Raw genomic sequence first — 18,919 nt, forward strand, 5'->3', positions numbered from 1 at the left:
AGTTCTAGGCTGTTCAAAAGCTTGAAAAGTTTAATGACTTTTTTTCCGGTTCTGCATTTGTTAATGGACATTGCATTAGTTATGCCTGGAAAACAATGTGTACCCAAGCATGTGAGAGCTTTGTAATAAGTATGTGGCCAAATTAGGGGGATTGACTGAAGAGCGGGCTGCTGGGTGCTGCTGTTGGTTCGGGCTGGAGAGATTCCCCATCTAATCCTTATCCTTCATTAGAAAGGTTGCACTGTGCCACCCCTGCTGGGATAATTAGCCAGCCGTTAATTAAGAGGCGAGAGCTTGATTAAAACAGGGATCGATGAGACGGCTGAGTGAGTCGGTGTAATCACGTGGGAGCGGCAGGTATCGTGAAACAAGGGCAGGTGGTTTTCCGGAGCGGCGGGAGTGAGGGGGAGGGAAGGAAGGCGCTCCGGTTAGGGAGGTTTGCTAACACGGCGTCAGGAAGGGCTCTAGGGCCCTGCTGCCAGCTCCTGGAAGTGTGTGAGTGCTCAGCAGGATGGCCTGGAAAGATGCTGTGTCATCAGGTCCCTGCTGTCATGCTAACACAGTGCACTCGCTGGCTAGCAGATAATTCATTCAGATCTGTCCTCACTCTACTGTCACTCCTCTATTCATGAAAGCGTTGTGCTGTTCAGAAAAATAAATTGAAAATGAATTTCAACAGAATTAGTTTGACATTGTTGAAAAGAAAAAGTTATCTCAGGATAAGTTTGTTTTTCTCAGAGCGTTCAGAAAGACTGCCATCGAGTGGTGAATGTCCCTTAAAAGAGAATGTCACAGTAGCCCCAGCGTGTTAAGTGTCGAATGCCGATCGATGTTTGTTCCCTCCTCAGGACTTCTTCAGTAAGTCAGATCCATTTTTGGAAATATTCAGAATAAACGACGACGGTACCGGTTCACTCGTCCACCGGACTGAGGTAAGAAAACAGCATGGACGTCGAGAGTGTGCTTTCTCCACATCCTGCCTGCGCTCCCTATACAGTAGCAGTAGCCCACAGAAGTGAGAAACACTTCATTAAGACTTAAGTCTTAAAACCATAGTTTTTTATTGTAGTAACACGTTTAAATTAAGGGTCGCTTTATTGCATCTTTTGTTTATTTCAGTGGTCATCAAACGCATGTTTGCTAAGGATTTAACTTTGTTATATTTAGCTTTATTATGAAGGTTGTGTTGACATACATTATCTTGTTCGAATCTCCTGGATTAATGGGTGCAATTCTTCAGTCAGGAGGTAGAACTAGTGAAGAATTAGTGAAATCAGATGGCAGAATTCAGGGGTTGACCAAACACAGACTGGTCTACTTTCTGACCCATTTCCATCTCTGCTTTTCAGTACACTCCCAAAGTTACAGGAACTGATCCAGTATTTTATTGTGTCTGCATACAAAACTTGTGTCCCACAAGCAGGCATCCATCAGCTCTAACAGATGCACTTTTCTCCCTGTGATATACAGACTGTTATGAACAATCTCAGCCCAGTCTGGAAATCTTTCAAAGTCTCATTGAACACTTTGTGCAGCGGAGACCATGACCGTGAACTAAAGGTAGGAGCAGCTTTCTCTGCAGTGCATTTTCTCTAACAACTTCAAATTCAATATCTGACTTTTTTCAAATGTCTTTCAATGTCTACCTTTTTCAGTCATTTGGGACTTTCAATTGTACTGTGTCAATCGCGCCCACACAGAGCACTGCAGTTGAGTGCTGTAGTCCTTTCATACACTTGTCCCTAAGACACTGTCCACATTAGAAGTGTACTAAAGGAGACCTAGTGCTGTTCAAGATGACACACAGTATGACACACAGAACTGGCACTGATGACAGCTGTTAACATTACGCTCCCCATTAAGTAGGAAAGTGGTGCTCATGCTGTCGTTATTATGTGGCCCACCAATAAAACAGAAGGTCGCTTATAGGGCTATGTAGAGCCTTTTGTCAGCCCAGGAGGTGCTTATTTGATGAAAGGATAAACCATGGAACAGATAGGAAGCATGAACATATGAGTGGCCCCGGAAGGAAAAGCTAAAGGCAGACACCCAATAGTCAGGGAAAGTTTGTGATGTAAATACTTTGCCTTGTGACGTGATCATGCGGCATAATCGTTACGAAACCGGTCTTTTCACCCGGAACTTGCATTGATGGTCCACATCCATTGTTCTGCTCTGGTTGTCTGAAAGGATGATATATGCATACTGAATAGAAACTGTACAACCTTTAATCCAGCCCTGGTTTTCTTTTCTCCTGGCTAATCAACTGAATAATTAGTGGTACTGATTGGTCAGACTGTCTTCACATTTCACTCTCAGGTAAAGGGATTGTGGAAACAAAGCCGTTATCAGGACTTATTTGATGATTCCTGGTCTAGTGCATTTGACAAATGCATTATATAAATGTGTTGCAGTCATGGAACATTGTTGAATATTTTCAATGGCAGTTAAGGGGTGAATTCTGAGCTGCTTTTGGTTATAAGTCAACCTGTTGATGCTGCGGAGGATGTAATTAAACTAATTGTGTCTGGTATTATGAGCAGACCTTGCCTTAGAGCCAGTCTGCCTTCTGATGTGTCTTTTGTAATGTGATGTCATTTTACTGTGCACTTAACCACGCTAATTATTTGAGCTGCTTCTTGGCATTGTGGCGATGTCTCTTATGTGATGTAACTTTACTGAATCTAGGTGAACATGCTTAAGTCCCAGGGTTGCTGGGAATGTTATGCCTGCTGATGTCAGAATGTTCTGCTGGTTATATACTGTCGTACCTTGTCATGAGCTGCTGCTGGTTCCCACACAGCTGGATTAACCCTCCTATTATGTTTAGGGTCATTTTGACCCCATTCAGCCTTTGATATCCCTTAAAAATGAGTTAACCTTTTTTCATCTTGATACTGTATGATTTTATATTTTGGTGGGATTAAATAGTAAAAACATAATGGTATGTTTTCAGTTCTGTACCAACTTTGCGTGTGTTGTATGAGGTTATTTTGACCCTTGGTAACTGTATAAAATGTCAGAAAATATACAACTGTTTTATTTGTGGTCTTTGCTGTATTTAGGCTCTAAAATTATGTTTCTCACAGATTTTTTATATTTATGAATAAAAGGCTAGTCATTTGGGAGACAATAAGAAGGCAAAAATTATTTTTGCATTCATTTAAACTGTTGGGGTCAATTTGACCCCAAGCATAAAAGCAGTAATAAACTCTTAACATAATAGGAGGGTTAACCGCGAAATAACTCTGGCTAAACACATTTTTTATGGCTACAACATCAGTGGCACACTTTGGATTTTTTATGGAAATCTCAGCCGTTTTATCTCACTGGTACCTTTATTTAAAACTCATCATCTGCACAGGTAGACTTCAAACGGATATTACACCAATTTCACTTTGCGCTATAAACATCCAACGGATATTACATCCAGCTCACATCTGTCTAAAAAGAACAAACAATCACAACTGATGGAAATGATTTCTGTATATGGAATATTCTCTATTCAGTCCACAGGGCATGCAAAGGCAATTCTGTTGGAGATAAGACTAATGGTAATGTGGAGTCGGAGCGAAACGTTACATCATGCCAAACACCTGACTGTGTTATGTGACCTGACATGTTTCAGCGCAGGCTGACGGGCAGTTCAAACACAGCGTAATTACCCTGGATCAGCTGCCGCACCATGCAGTTTCATCCTGACAAGCGGAGAGCTGGAGAGATGACTGGAACTAAAAGAAATCAATGACTTTGGAATAGATAGTGAAGTATATGAAAAAAACTCTTTGGCCCCTTTGGCTGCTTTTGGTAGACAATAACCTTCAGAACCTCTCATCATTTTATTTCAAAACACACTTTACAGCTAGTTTTGGTGACATTGAACTATTTACTGTATTTTCATGCCTAGCATTAGCATTGATTGACTGAGATTTCTCCTGTTCTTGTGTGTGTGTGTGTGCATGTGCGGGGGTGTGTGTGACAGATCTGATTAACCATTGGCTCCTAGGTGACTCGCTGTTGATAGCTAACTGCTCACTGAATGTGAGCATAATCATCTTAAATCAACAGTTCAGCTGTAAAAATCTGAACTGTGGGACATACTCCTATAATGACTTTAAGCCCATTTGTAGGAAACTACTGCTGTACTTTACTACTTGTAGATCTACTGTTTAATAAAGAGAGGATCAGAAGAACTGCTTTGGTGTATAGTGCAGATAATGGTTGTGGCTAAAATCTCTGTAACACTAATTTTATTTGGCCTTGCTGTAGAAAAACCTCAAGTGTGCAGGATGTTTCTCACAGAGTGTGAGACTTAGTGAAAAGATTTGGTAAGAATTTCATAAATTTTTACAGCTTCTTGAGACCTAGTGATTGACAGCTAGCTGTTACGTAGTCCTATCACAATCTGTAGCACATCTGAGCTACCTGAAAAAACGAGGCTCCAATTGACATAGCACACTGGTGCAGTTCAGAGAATCCTTAATAATGTCTAATTTGCTGATTTATGCTACCATCTAAACAAAGAATTATGTGAAATGTTTATTTTCTGGATCCACGTGAGGATAAAACAACTTCAGACATTCAGATTTTCTTTTTCTTTTTTCTGTTTAAAGTAACTGGAGTAGTCTCTAAAGCAATGTGTTTAGAGACTAGAAGATACAGCAATGCAGTACACTGAGGCTATGAACTCTTAAGCTGTTCGTAATTTCACACCATCTGAATGCCGACATAAAGCGCCAAACGCACCACTGCAGCCATTTGAGTGGTAGGATGCTGAAGTTTGCGTAACCGCTCGCCTGCCCTTTGAAGGTACCTTCAACGCGCACCCAAAACAAACAATTTACTTACAGGTTTAACTGGGGGGCATGTGCGTCTTTCCAGCTTCACAGTTCATTTGTGAAACTCCAGGGGAGCTCCTGGAGTGTGACAGGGCCATGTGAATCAGCCTCTTGATCTGCTGCCTCTCATCTTCAGAGAGCTCGTTCCCAATTCCCCCACCACACCCCTCTCTTTATCGGAGAGGTCAATCTGCCGTCATTCCCAGGAGAGGGCAGGCAGGCCAGGTGCTGGCATTAGGAGCTGATTTTCATCCTGAGAAACGCACCCCTGTCTTTTGCTGATGAAGCCAATCAGCCGCCATTGCTTGAGGCATAGGGAGCCGACCTTGCAGAAATTAACATCAACCTTTTTTAACCTATTCGGTTTCAGAGCATGGTCTTCACCCTCCTATTATGTTTGGGGTCAATTTGACCCCATTTATTGTTTGACATCTCTTAGAAATCAGTTAACCTTGTTTCTTATTGATACCGTATGATTTTTCAAATTTTCTCATTTGGTGGAATTAAATGGTAAACATGCAATAAACATACTGCCATGCCAAGTCCTGTACAAATTTGTTGTGTATGGTATGACTCTCTGTAACTGTATACAATATACAATTTTTATTTTTATCTCTGATTTCTTTGCGGATGATTCTGCTGGCACTTTCCCATACAGGTGCCAAACTTTCACTTACTGTACCTTAAGCTCTAAAATGAGATGTTTCTTACAGATTTTTCATATTTATGGATAAAAGGCTAGTCATTTTGGAACCAATAAAAAGGTGACAACCAAAGTGTCAAAATATTTCTATTACAATAATTGTCAACTGATGGGCTCAATTAGACCCCAAACATAAAAGTGGTCATAAAACATCTTAACATAAAAGGTGGGTTAATCTCTTTTGTCTAACCTCTGAAATAGTTGACTTCATTTTCCCTATCAGTCTGTTGATGTGCCTGTTAGACATTTTGTTTGCCCCAGCTTGTACAATACAGCCCTTAGGGAAGCTATCAGTTGGAATGCCATTCTCTTACCAGCTTCTTGGGCTGATTCTAAAGTAACTGAAGGCATATTCCTGAGAATCAGCACTGTTCGTTCAATTGCCATGACCTACATTTGTAAAACACTGTTTCATAGCCCTGTGGGGCCGCTTCTGGCTTTAACCTGAGGAGTGACAAACATAGAAATATTATGGTAGTGTTGCTTTATGATATGATGATCTTATAACTGTGATCTTATGGCAAACTTCATGGAATATGCCCCATGTAAAGCCAATAACTTGATGTCACAAGGAGGAGGGGTGAATCCAGAAGCAAAAAGCTAAAAAATTAATAATGTGTTGGCAGCATTAGCTAATTAGCATTAGCATTCCTAAATCGTGCTTTTACGGGAACACGAAAGCTGATCCCTCTTACTGTCTGAAGTAAAAATATATTAATGGTGAAAGGCGAAATCTTAGCTCATGAGAGCAGAGGTGAAAGGTTAATGTGTGTACTGTATTTTGTAAATGGTTGGGCTGACACTCTGGTGCCATTCTGCAATCCTTAAAATGCTTTCTCCCGGTAATCTCCGGGTCTGTCTCTGGATATAATATTAAGAGGACAGACGGTGTTTTAATCACCTGCTTTCAATTACGATGGGTCATGGCTTTCAGTACGACTGTGGGAGGAAACGCTGCCTCAACCAGCTGCTACCACAACTCCTGCGGTGTTAACTGTGTGATTAATATGCTATAAATGTATAATCTGATTGATATGCAGATGTTTCTGTGATTGTGAGGAAATGGGGCTGACAAATGCAGTGCACCCTAAAGTAGTTACTTATTCTCACAGTTGATTGTATTTGTTGAAATCACACTTTTACAGCTGGTCTACAGTCATTTAATTTGTTTGCATTCTTAAGCATTTGTTAAAATAAATGCTGGATGCAGCTCAGTCTGATTAGTACTGTGGTGCATATTAATGCACCATAATTCAAAACATGTAAAAAATAATAATAGTCGATTTTAATTATCCATTATTTATAGAAAAAAACTAGGGCACATTTAGACATATGAAATATTAATGTAATATTTCTACAGTGTGCTGTAAGGAGGATTGTTAAGTGTTTGTTTCAGGAAGCATTTTATTGATGTCAAACATCATTTTGTTAATCACAATCAGTCTCAATCCGGGGCATCAAAGTAGGATCAATGGTAAATGGCTGGCATTTATATAGCACCTTTATCCAAAGCGCTGTACAATTGATTCTTCTCATTCACCCATTTATACACACACTCGCACACCAACGGTGATTGGCTGCAATGCAAGTGTCTTGCTCAGGGACACTTCGACACATCCAGGTCAGGATCGAACTGGCAACCCTCCAAGTGCCAGATGACTGCTATAAGGCAAAGGAATTCAGCTATGTTCTAACTTTTTTGTGTTATGATATATTCCCTACCTTTTGCCACTGAATTGTTGATTTATGTCAAATATATGATATCATGGGTAAATTGATGGTGTTTCTTTGGAATGTGGCTTTTTAAAGGCTTTTTCAGCTTTTGACACTGCATTTCAGTTATATAATATTGAAACATGTCTAACAGAAAATGTGTAGTAGAATATGTAACATGAAGGTCAATTCAATTCATAGACTTCGCTTTTCCAATTACCATGAACATAAGGCATTAACTAATGTCTAGTGGCAAGACAAAATGGATCTCTTAGGTCAATTGCCACAATGCCCTGAGGAACTGTGGGAAATGAGGCCAAAAGATATGTTACTTCTGGCTCTGGCTCAGTTCACCTCATTGCTTTCCAATTCTATCACTCTTTGTTGTCCATGGGGATAACTCTCCTCATTCTGATGTCTTAAGGCAATCAGCCTCACTCTTTCAAGAAATAAACAGAAATACATTTGGATAAAAATTGCTTGGTGGATGTCATTTACTCTAAATCACTGTATCGATTGATTCATCTCGTCTTCATTTCCCATTGTTTTTAAAGTTTCTTTGTCCTTACCCTTGTCATCCATTCGTTTGCTGCCCTCCAAAGTAATGATATCTTTCAATTAGTATTAGTTAATCTATTGTGAAGCTGTTTAAAGAACATATGGCAGGAAGTACAATGACACCTTATAGCTGGAGTGATCTTTTTTTAGTAATTTATACAAGTCTCCGCCATTTGAAATGAGCAGGGTTGCCCGTCCATTAACAGCTTTTCTGCCTGGATTAGCACAATGAGAAGTGCTGAAGCACATACTGTGTGCTCATCAAATGCACCACAGGCCCACACTGTTACCGGAGAGCCAATGCTGGGTGGAGAAAGAGTGTTGCTCCAGTAATGATGTAACTCCCATGTTAGTCTTCTGCCCTGTTGTTGGGAAGAACAAATACAGTAGGAACCAAAGAAACAGTGGCTGGCTAAGCCTGGCAATATGACACCAATTTTTGCGTTCTTGTATTATATACTCCAGATTACAATTGGTTAACATAGGCAGGCTTGTGACAAGCACGTTTAATGTGTGAGCCATGTGGGGGTCATAATAATGACCTTTATTGTATTTCCGTAAAAGAGTGACACCTGTGGTGAACTCAAGCCATCACACTCAAAACTAATATCTCTCTTCCATTGGTCCTCTGGCTGTTCAGCACCCCTGCCAATGGTTGTGGTAGTACATAATGTATCTCTTGAATTCCCTCAATCTGTGTGCCATCTCATGTGCTGATCTGCGTGACCCTGGTGCTGAAACTGTGAAATGACCTCTGACCTTTATCTCCTATCCACATGCTAGTATGTGTGACATGATGGAACAACAAACATGGTAGAAAGCGCATGGTATTTAAAGGGATAGTTCACTCTCAGCATTCTTTAATATTATCAACAATCTATTTGCTGTTGTGTATGTTTTTCCCCAGAAAGTGAACTATCCCTTTAATGTTCCCTAAGGGGAAATACTACCTGAACCCACACTTTGATTGACAGATGACATTGAGGACAATTTGGGAAGTATTATCTTGTCTGGATCGTTGACAGTGACCTCATGAAGGTTTTTTCCCTGTGCTTTGGCTTGACTTGAAGGCAACACGCAAGATTTGTCAAGTTAACTGTGAGTTATGGCAGTCATGATTTTCCTTGTTTCAGGAACTGCAGACCCACTCTTGTGCTATGAAAAGCATCTGTTTTTCCCTGTATGCTTTAAATTCATACAGTATGAAGTTAATTTAATAATTTCATATTTTAAATTACTTTGGGTTTTGGAATGCATTTAATTTCACAGACATTGTCACGGTACATTATACTGTGGTCTGTTGGCAATGTATGTGCAAAATATGACTTCTATGCACTTAATAAATTGTATGTGCTTGATTGATAAAATATTTGTGACATGCCACAAAATTGGTTAGCTTATTTCATATTTAACATACCAGACCTAAGCAACGTGCACATGCACATGCACCCACACACACAAACACAGACACACACACACACACCAGAAGATTTTATCAATGCAAATGTATTACATCACCTGAAAAGTCACCCCCAGCATCTCCCGATTAATTTTTCAATATTTCATCAAATTTTAATTGCCCCCCCTACCCTCCCCCACTAATCTGACTTACTGAATGATTGATAGTTAAGGGCTTTCTGGAGCTTTCTTTTGGTTGCTGCATCTGTAGTATAATTCCTGTGGTAGTATAAGAAAATAGGACAGTAGGAAAATCTGTGTTCTTTTTGCTTCTGGTGTCATTGTGAAGTAGGGTTTGGAAGCTGAGCTAATTTCCAAGAGGTGCTGATGGGAGATGTAGCCCTGAGCTGGCTTGCAAAATGCATGCCGCAAACTCTATCTCAGGAATTATGTCCCCTATGAACACCAATGAGACATAACAGCAATGCTGTTTTTTTTATTTAAAAAGGCCAAATTTCTTCATTGTATTACTGTAAACATGTCTGTGACATCAGTTCTGTCTGCAATCTTTTAGCTCATTGGAAGTCTCTGAAGACAAATGATTTTGGACTTCCTAACTTCTTTAGTCATTTGTTCATTTTTTTTGTTTTTCTATGTTTGTTTGTTCTTGATATTTGCTGGGATTATTACTCAGAAGTAAAAACCGCTGTGATTATCCTTCCTGTTCCAGTGCACTGTGTGGGACTGGGACTCTAATGGGAAGCACGACTTCATTGGAGAATTTCAGACGACGTTTAAGGACATGAAAGCAGCACTGGACGGGAGACAGGTAATGTGACCCGTGCAGCATAATGACATCATTACCATCATAATGCACCCTCTTAACCACTCGTCTGTGTATCCAACAAAGTGTGTTTTCTCCCAGTTTCTCTAGCCTTTCATGCAGATACACTACATATATATTATTGTATATTATTGTTATTTATTATGCTTTCAGTTGTTTTTTCCTTGATCATTCACTGTAGAACTATAGAACTACAGAAGAACTGCATTTGGCTCAGAAAGTACCTCTTTTAGCATCAGTAGACTCATTCAATAGTGCAAAAATAGCTGGAAAAACTGGATACTGTGTTGACTGTGTGCAAAGATGTATAATGGCATTGAAACAGAATCCATAACACTCAATGTCTATGGATAATTATAGTGTTATCTGCTGTGCGGGCACTCAACATACAACATGTTATTGCTAACCCAATTTCAGCATAGCCATTGGCATATAAATGTACTTAATGTGTACTAAATTTACTAAATGTACACTAATAACATAATTCACTCAAGCGTCTAAAAAGAGTTATGCCAGATCAGCTTTTTTGTAATATCTTTGAAATTAAGGCGATGGGAATGTTGCTGCACTAAAGAATGAAGTGTTTTTTGACAGCCTTCCTCTGGTTAATTCCTGTAAGGCTGCATGTTCTTTAGAATCTGCCAATATAAGGCAGATGATCTGACACATAGGCTATGGATAGGGAGCTGTAGCTGTCAGCAGGGAAGAGAAAATGAAATGCAGTAGCAGCTATGGCTGACTGCCATTTTGTTTTATGCAGTCTTTGAGGGAATTGTGTATCGGAAACTGCTCTGACCTCACACAGGCAATTCTACAACTGTCCTGTGTTCAGTTATAATAATACAAATAATCAGAAATTGATTTTGTACAGCTAAGACCACCGCACCAAGTGTTTCTGTGTGTATTTTAGCTTAATAATGATAATTGTTTAATTTAATAATTAGAATGGGAATCAGTTGAAAATCATACTTAATTAACAACAAACTAAATCATTTCAAACCGTATTTCAGTCGCAATGGACAATAGCCTAGGATTTTTAATCAGTTGGAAAATTCTCTGAAGCATACTCTCCTGTCATTCTGAGCTACATAATCTGTGACGTCTATTGTTTGCAAACACATTGAGCACCTTGGCCTCAATTAGCACCAGAGGGAGAGATGTTCCTCTGCCATTTTATCTATTTTAATCATGCTCCGATTGAAATGTTGAGCCTCCTTAATTGTGCATACTTTCGGCTTCCCAGCAGCATAATTGCACTCTTTTTGTTTCGCTGTCTTGTGAGATACAGTGGGAATGTATAAACCCAAAGTATCAGGTCAAGAAGAAGAATTACAGGAACTCTGGTGTTGTTATTCTAAACCATTGCAAGGTAAGGAATGCGCTCATTACTTTATCTTGATGAGCCTATGTTGACCCTTTGGAGTTACTGTATTTACATTGACTGATCATCTGTAATACACACATGCAGTTTTATTAATATTCTGCTAGAAAGAGAGCAATTACTCATGATTACGTCATTCATAATTGAATTATCTGAATGAATGAATTTGCATTGGTCAGCTCTCCCATGCAAAACACAAAACTTTTAACCTCATTATCTCACTTGTTTCAAAACCAATCTCAATGCCATTTTTCAGGTCTACCAAAATGGCAACGGGTTGCCAAGTATTGATTTTGCTGTAGCTACGTGTCGCCATTAGTATGTTGTGGATACCCCTAAAGCATTAACGGAAGAAATTATTTTTTTGCACAAAGAAGAAGAATGGTCTGCATTATTTCAATGTAGGGTAAATACCAGTAGACTACATGCATATATTTGTAAATGTTTCTGAAGGAAATGTGCCTTTATATAGTTTTTTATTTGATTAATCTGGACAACATTTGTTTACTGAATTCCAAGATAAAACAGTTGAAAATAAAATTTGTATTAGCCTATGAAGTCAGTCAGAAGTGAGCTATTTTATTTCAATTCCATAATATAGCATACGTTTTACACCAAGAGATTGTTTTGCCGTGTTCCTTGATATTATATTACATTTTGGCTTAAAGAATCAATTTAATCTGTCTAGAAAATCACCTATCTATGGCCAATGGCCACCTATCTGCTTCTGGAAAGCATAGCTATATCAGTCTCACGGTTTAAGATTTGTTTTGTGTAATATAGGAGCATGTTTTTGTGAAAAAGACACAATGAATGTGAATTAAGTTTTTCTTATTATTGGGAATTTCCATTGCATTGATCCGTGAAAGTAAAATACTTTTTTAAATGAATGTTGAAATGTGTTTTCCTTGTGGGAAGTAACCTGGTGGGTTGGACGATGTTAAATGTACCACATGATATTGAATGTGGGGGCTCATGAGCATAGTCTGGAGGGATATTTCACACAGCTATAGTGCTATAGCCTACTCAATGTGCATACAGTAATGCAGTGTTATAGAAAATGTGATGAAATGAAACATTTGATATGCTGCTACACAATCTAATAGGGATGCCATTTTAAACTTCCAGTGTAGGTTACATGCTGCAACATATTGTCAAGTATCTGTGCTGATACACCTTGAAGGAGAGTAGGCTGATGCTAGTGTTAGAATTGAATTGAATTGTAAAATTGAATGTCCTGTCTTGTGGCTGTCCACGAATGCAAACATTTAACATAAAACATAGCTTTTTTTGTGATTAATATGTTTCAGGGTGCATTGCATGTGAACTGTGATATTCCAGATATTCAACATCTCTGACACTGAACTGACTTTTTATGTATTTTCTATGTATTTATATTTATACCAAGCTTGTTATGTTTTTCTTTGTGCACAAAAATGTGTGGGGTATGTTTTAATGATTACCTTACTTTCAGATCATCAAGATGCACTCCTTCCTTGATTACATCATGGGAGGATGTCAAATTCAGTTTACAGTAAGTAGATTTCATTATCGAGTGAAATAGCAGAGAGAACACTAGGCTCGGTGGCTGGTGCATCACTATTATATGCAAAAGGAAATTACAATAAACAACAATGGCAGGATCAATATGAATCTCCCATAGTGCAGCTGTTCCTTCCAAATATGATTTCCTTTTGGAACCTGCATTGCAGGACTTCCTACAGTAATGCCATGGTTTAATATGGTTCAACATTAACAGCAAGCACACAAGAACCTGACCAGAGCACAAAATACCTTTTTTTTTTTTTTACTCACACTGCTCCAGTTTGGCCAGGATGGCCTGGGCAAGATTGTCATGGGCAGACTCAACCCAGTTTATGTCACTTTTATTTTGATGAAATGATAAAAAGCAGGCCAGCTTTATTCAGACTGTAAAGCAGGGTGTGGGATAGCGCACCTGCTCATTAGCACTTCAGGGACAGAAATAGGTCATTACCACAGCGGGAGCAGCAGTACACGCCCACACAATCATCATCTACCTCAGGAGCACTAATAAGCAGCATACAAACTATGTCATACGCAACGGAAGGGTGTTTTTTTAATGTGCCTTACAGAAACCATTATGTTTCAACTTTTACCTATTTCATAAGAAAAAATGTGTTGCACTTCATTGTGTAAATAGATAAGTGTATGTGTCTTAACTGCATGCATGTTATTTATAGCCTTTTGTTTTCAATGCGGTTTCCCTGTTAGTTTAATATGTGATGTTATAGAATGGATTGCCATACTTTTGGACGTGCATTAAATAATTATCGGAAATCAATTATTATAAACAAGGCAATTCTAACTTCATATGGTTATGTCTATTAGATGATGTGTACTGAAATGAACTGGAGATAATTAGCATTTCCTGCTGCCTGTGGTTGTCGCTTCTCTTTCCAGGTAGCTATTGATTTCACAGCGTCTAACGGGGACCCTAGAAACAGCTGCTCATTGCACTACATCCACCCATACCAACCGAACGAGTATCTGAAGGCTCTGGTCGCCGTGGGGGAAATCTGCCAGGACTATGACAGGTAAGACATCATCGTAGCTAATCAGCTGTCACGATCAGACTGGAAAGAATCAGTCAATTAATCACACTGTGACAGTGTCCACCGCAAAAGAATTGGATAAAAAGTACACTATAACTTTGGGACGAAGTGATCAAATTGTTCCTTCAGCTCTCCAATGTAGCTGTAAGAAAAATGGATTAGATAGGAAATGCAAAATATATCATTTTGATGTTATTAAATCCCATTGTGATTACATGTGCATGCTCCATCATCTCATAAACTGGTCAGGTTAAATCCCTGGCTGTTTTCATTTGGAAACTGTTACTTCTCTTCTGCGTCTAGTGTAGATTTGTAATTGATGGCAATGCAAGTCTTTTCAAGATGTTTTAGTCACAATTTTGATATTTTCGGTGATTAAATTAGAGTGCCTTGATGGAAATTGGATGAAAAAATCTATAAGGGGAAACAAGTGGATTGCTGAGTATGTGTGCATTGTGTACTAACCCAGTTAATTATTCTCTTTCTGATGATGGCAATGATGATGATGATGGCAATGATGATGATAATGATGATGATTATTATTATTATTATTATTATCATTATTGTTATCATTATTGTTGTTGTTGTTGTTGTTGCCTGGATTTTTCAATATCTCTGGTGCACACTTCAGATAAGTAACCCTCCCCCCTCTTAACTCCCCCACCCCCACAAAGACAGTCATTGACAGTACCAGCACATCCTACAGGGAGGTGTGAAGGGGGGTGTAAAAGCTGTGAATTGTTTTTTACACAGACTGTCTCATCTTAATGTTGCCTTTTCTTACATCCTGCTGTTCTTTTCTAAATCCAGTGACAAAATGTTCCCTGCCTTTGGGTTTGGAGCTCAAATACCACCTGACTTCAAGGTAAAAGTTCTTGTTCTTGTGGGAAACCTTAGAAAAATCAGTTCAGTCAGAATTCTGAACATTTACTCAGTTAAGTATCTATCAGTGTCCTAAATAAGAGATTACCTAAATCACACTCCCTTCTATTTGTCAAGGTTTTTTTCCAACAATATGTTATTACAGAATGTCAGGATTATAAAGAGATAAACAGGACTGATCTCACATAGATCTCCCCGATTTTGATGGAAACCATTTTGAATTCAGGTGTTGTTTCACTAAATATCAATATGCATTAACCACACAGACCGTAATCTCAGTTTTTCATCGGCTGTGCTGCATTAACAAACCCTCAGAATACGAATGATAGGTAGCATTGATTTTCTGTCCACCTCCAATGGAAATGTGTCCAATGCAGAAGAATCAGTTGATGTTTGAGAAAAGCTGAGCTGTGTGCATGCTGATCCAGTGTCTGCTGCTGTGCACATTTTTTCATAATCACAGATAGACCTTTTTCCTTTTTCCTGTCTTCCAGGTTTCTCACGATTTTGCTGTGAACTTTGATGAAGACAACCCAGAGTGTGCTGGTGAGTATTTCAATGTCAACCTATTCACCCTGAATAAAAAGTATTCAATTTTATTCAATATTATTCCAGCATTTTTCCAGCATCTACCACACTGTGGTGTGATTAAAAATGTAGTAGTGTAGTAGTCTTGGAAAATAAATACCTGATTGCAACTTCCAAGAGCTTGTTGTACTGATTCATTCACTACCTCTGCTCACAAAATAATGTCCAATATTGAGCATAAGGATTATCGAGGATAAGGATTAGGATAAGGACATGTGAATCACATTTTTCTTCTTGCAATTTCTATTTTATTTTCAATCTCTTGACCATGGTGTACCTTAACTCCTCCAGGTACAGTTTTTGTTTGTGTTGGATTCATTTTTCTATAGTAGAGCCACATTTGTCACATAGAAAAATAGATGTAGCACTAATCAGTATGTGGCAAGGGAGTTCATACACCACACAGTGGTTATGTGCAGGGAGAGAGTATCTTAGCATCCTCAGCTGAAACTGTTGTTTCTCTGGATCAAAGACTGCCTGTTATACAGCAGAAAAACATCTTCCTAAATTCAAATGACAGAATAACATTACTCTGCATCAATATCTCAACCGGCCATTTGGCAGGTTTATTGCACGTACCTCCTGTTTTATAGTGACCTATCCGGGCACATAAATACAGGTGTTAACAGATGGGTAAAGAGCCATTTAATGGCTGTTGGTTTTGTGGGCTTTTGAAATGGAACGAGCAGGGGAGGCACTGAAAGCCTGGGACGTGGGTGGATCACAGTGTGGCTCTTCTCTCACTCCTGCTCCAGTTTACCTGCTCCAGCTGCTCTTTGGTTGCCAGCAGGTCCCACTCTGAGGAATCAGCTGTTCATTCACTGCTGTGCAAGCTGTCCATCCATGATGGGAATATTCACAGACATAGACATAGACAGCAAATTGAATGAATTTCTTTTATTTAAATCTGCCTTTCAAGTTATTATTTTCCAACTTACACATAATACAGATTTAAAACAAATAATCACATAATGTATATAACCCTATATAATGTACATAATGTTATATGTGGTTGAGTATGGCCTGTGTGTGCAATGATATAGTCTATCAGAATCTGGAAGTCTTCAGGAGAAACATCACACTATGAGAAAGTCGACTCACACTACGGTGATGGAAGTGGGAAGCACTGGCAGAGGTGACATTCAGTATATCATATATGATTGATTTGGTGACTGAAAAGACCATAACATACAGATTAATCAAGGCCTTGTACCTACAGTAAAACTCTGTGGAGGGGGATGCTTTCACCTTGACCAAAGCCCTTGCAGCAGAAAACTGTATTTCAGGCATATGATGACTCGTCATCATTAAATGATGATTAACATTGACATTGCTACAAGGTAAAGTGTGCATTACTTGTAGGGTGATTCTGTATACAGTCCCAGGTGAAGCGTGGCATCTTTTCCAAATGTTGCCAAAGTTCAAACCTGTGCATAGGGAAAAAGATATAACTCACAAACACTTGTGCTAGTCATATGGGTGCATAGTCTAAACATTTGATAGTATTGTGCATTGATTTTTTTTATGTTGCCCTGACTACAACAACCACCAGGGGGCAGCTGGAAGCACAAGGTGCAATACAGTTGGAGGAATGGAATGATATTCTCAAATACCCTCAAATGAAAGGTGCCAGTCTGCACTTTATCCTCATATTCATATACAGAGCCAGAAGAACAGAAATTGTACCACTGTCCAAATACTTACGGACTGGAGATGGATATCCCAAATCATATCAGATTTCATCGAGGTTTCAGTCTAAAGTGAAATAGGCCTGATTAGAAGAGGGTCAGGAAGCAATAAATAAATAATTATTCTCTCTATTGTTTTTAGAAAATAGGCATATAAATGAAGGAGACTTTTTAATGTTTGACATTCAACATATTGTGTACTGCAGCACAGTTTGTGACTTTGCATTAGCCTATAGGCAGCTCAATGGAAACAAAATTATGAATCACATTTACAGTGACGATAAAAGCAATATACTGTACAAACCTTTAGAAAGAAATACATTATCTTTCTGATCTGGGAATTCTTTCTGTCTTTTCTAACTTTTAATTGAAATCCTAGCCCTCTGCGCAAGGTAAATTAGATTTGAGTGATTGTATATCCCCATGTGTGTGACTTTCATTTTAGTTTTAGTTGAGTGTTGGAATTGTCACTCAGTGTCCATTAAAATCAATACGTGAAAGGGCTTCATTTTTGGTTTCACATATGCCATGTACAAATGATGAACTGGTAAATCTACAACAGAACTAACCAGATGAACAAGGGGCTGTTTAGTGACTTATTCAGTGTACTGTAAAGTACTAAGTAAATTGTCACCATTTGTTGTTGGCTGGTATCAGGCTCATGTCTCACATGGCATCATCTGTCATTTGTTACAGGTATCCAGGGTGTTGTTGAAGCCTATCAGAACTGCCTTCCTAAAATCCAGCTGTACGGCCCAACCAACATCGCTCCCATCATCCAGAAAGTGGCTAGCTCTGCCTCTGAGGAAATGCACACCAAAGAGGCCATGGTGAGGACAGGGCCTCAATTCATCCTTCTGTTCCACTACATCAGTTCATTTGCCAACCAGACGTACTTACATATGAATAGCTACACTCTATTTCTTTATTTGCAACAGGGGGATTGTGCTTGATTGGTTAAGGGCCTTGGTTAGAAAAAACATTAGCCTTTGAACCCACAAATCCACAGACACAACTCATTCTCTACAACTGCTCCCTGTCCTTCTGAATGATACTTTAGCCAAACAATTACCGCACACCCTCACGGGATAATTTTCTTTTAACATTTTCAGCAAGTCTCTGGCCCAAACTAAGACTTTTTTGTGATCAAATGTTTCTTATTCAACAAAAATGTTCAAACAGAATATTGAACAGTTTTTTATCCCCTCTAAAGCATGCCCACCCACCACCGCCATGATGACATCCCCCCGAAATCATACTAATTCAACAGCAGGACAGCAGTAGCTGCCGAATGCCAGGCATCCAACATCCCAAACTAAAAACAATTGTTTGGACCTCTCTGTCTCTCTTTCTCTCTCTTTCTATCTCATTCTCCCTCCCTCTCTCCCTCCACAGGAGTATTTCATCCTGTTGATCCTGACGGACGGCGTCATCACCGACATGGCGGACACCCGGGAGGCCATCGTGCACGCCTCCCACCTGCCCATGTCCGTCATCATCGTGGGGGTGGGCAACGCCGACTTCAGCGACATGCAGATGCTGGACGGGGACGACGGGATTCTGCGATCGCCCAAGGGGGAGCCCGTCCTCCGGGACATCGTGCAGTTTGTGCCGTTCCGCCAGTTCAAACATGTGCGTGGACACCTCTCGCCTTACTTTCATACACCAATATATTTTCATGGCAGGAGCTTTAGTAGTGAATACTTAATAATGGGAGCAATGGCTTGTGTCA

The 18,919-nt window shown here is 39.3% G+C and overlaps 1 protein-coding gene across 1 annotated transcript in view; it reads left to right on the forward strand.

Moving 5' to 3' along the window:
* cpne4b (copine IVb) overlaps window positions 1-18,919 on the forward strand; it is a 37,411-nt gene that overhangs the window by 13,215 nt on the left and 5,277 nt on the right. Inside the window, exons 6-15 of the mRNA XM_061254105.1 lie at window positions 849-932; window positions 1,471-1,560; window positions 9,941-10,039; window positions 11,343-11,423; window positions 12,910-12,969; window positions 13,878-14,011; window positions 14,840-14,894; window positions 15,406-15,457; window positions 17,884-18,017; window positions 18,583-18,819. Coding sequence (XP_061110089.1) covers window positions 849-932; window positions 1,471-1,560; window positions 9,941-10,039; window positions 11,343-11,423; window positions 12,910-12,969; window positions 13,878-14,011; window positions 14,840-14,894; window positions 15,406-15,457; window positions 17,884-18,017; window positions 18,583-18,819 — 1,026 coding nt within the window. The remainder of the gene's footprint in view (window positions 1-848; window positions 933-1,470; window positions 1,561-9,940; window positions 10,040-11,342; window positions 11,424-12,909; window positions 12,970-13,877; window positions 14,012-14,839; window positions 14,895-15,405; window positions 15,458-17,883; window positions 18,018-18,582; window positions 18,820-18,919) is intronic.

Source organism: Conger conger, chromosome 9, assembly GCF_963514075.1.
Source record: "Conger conger chromosome 9, fConCon1.1, whole genome shotgun sequence".
In the NCBI taxonomy this organism is placed as follows: Eukaryota; Metazoa; Chordata; class Actinopteri; order Anguilliformes; family Congridae; genus Conger; species Conger conger.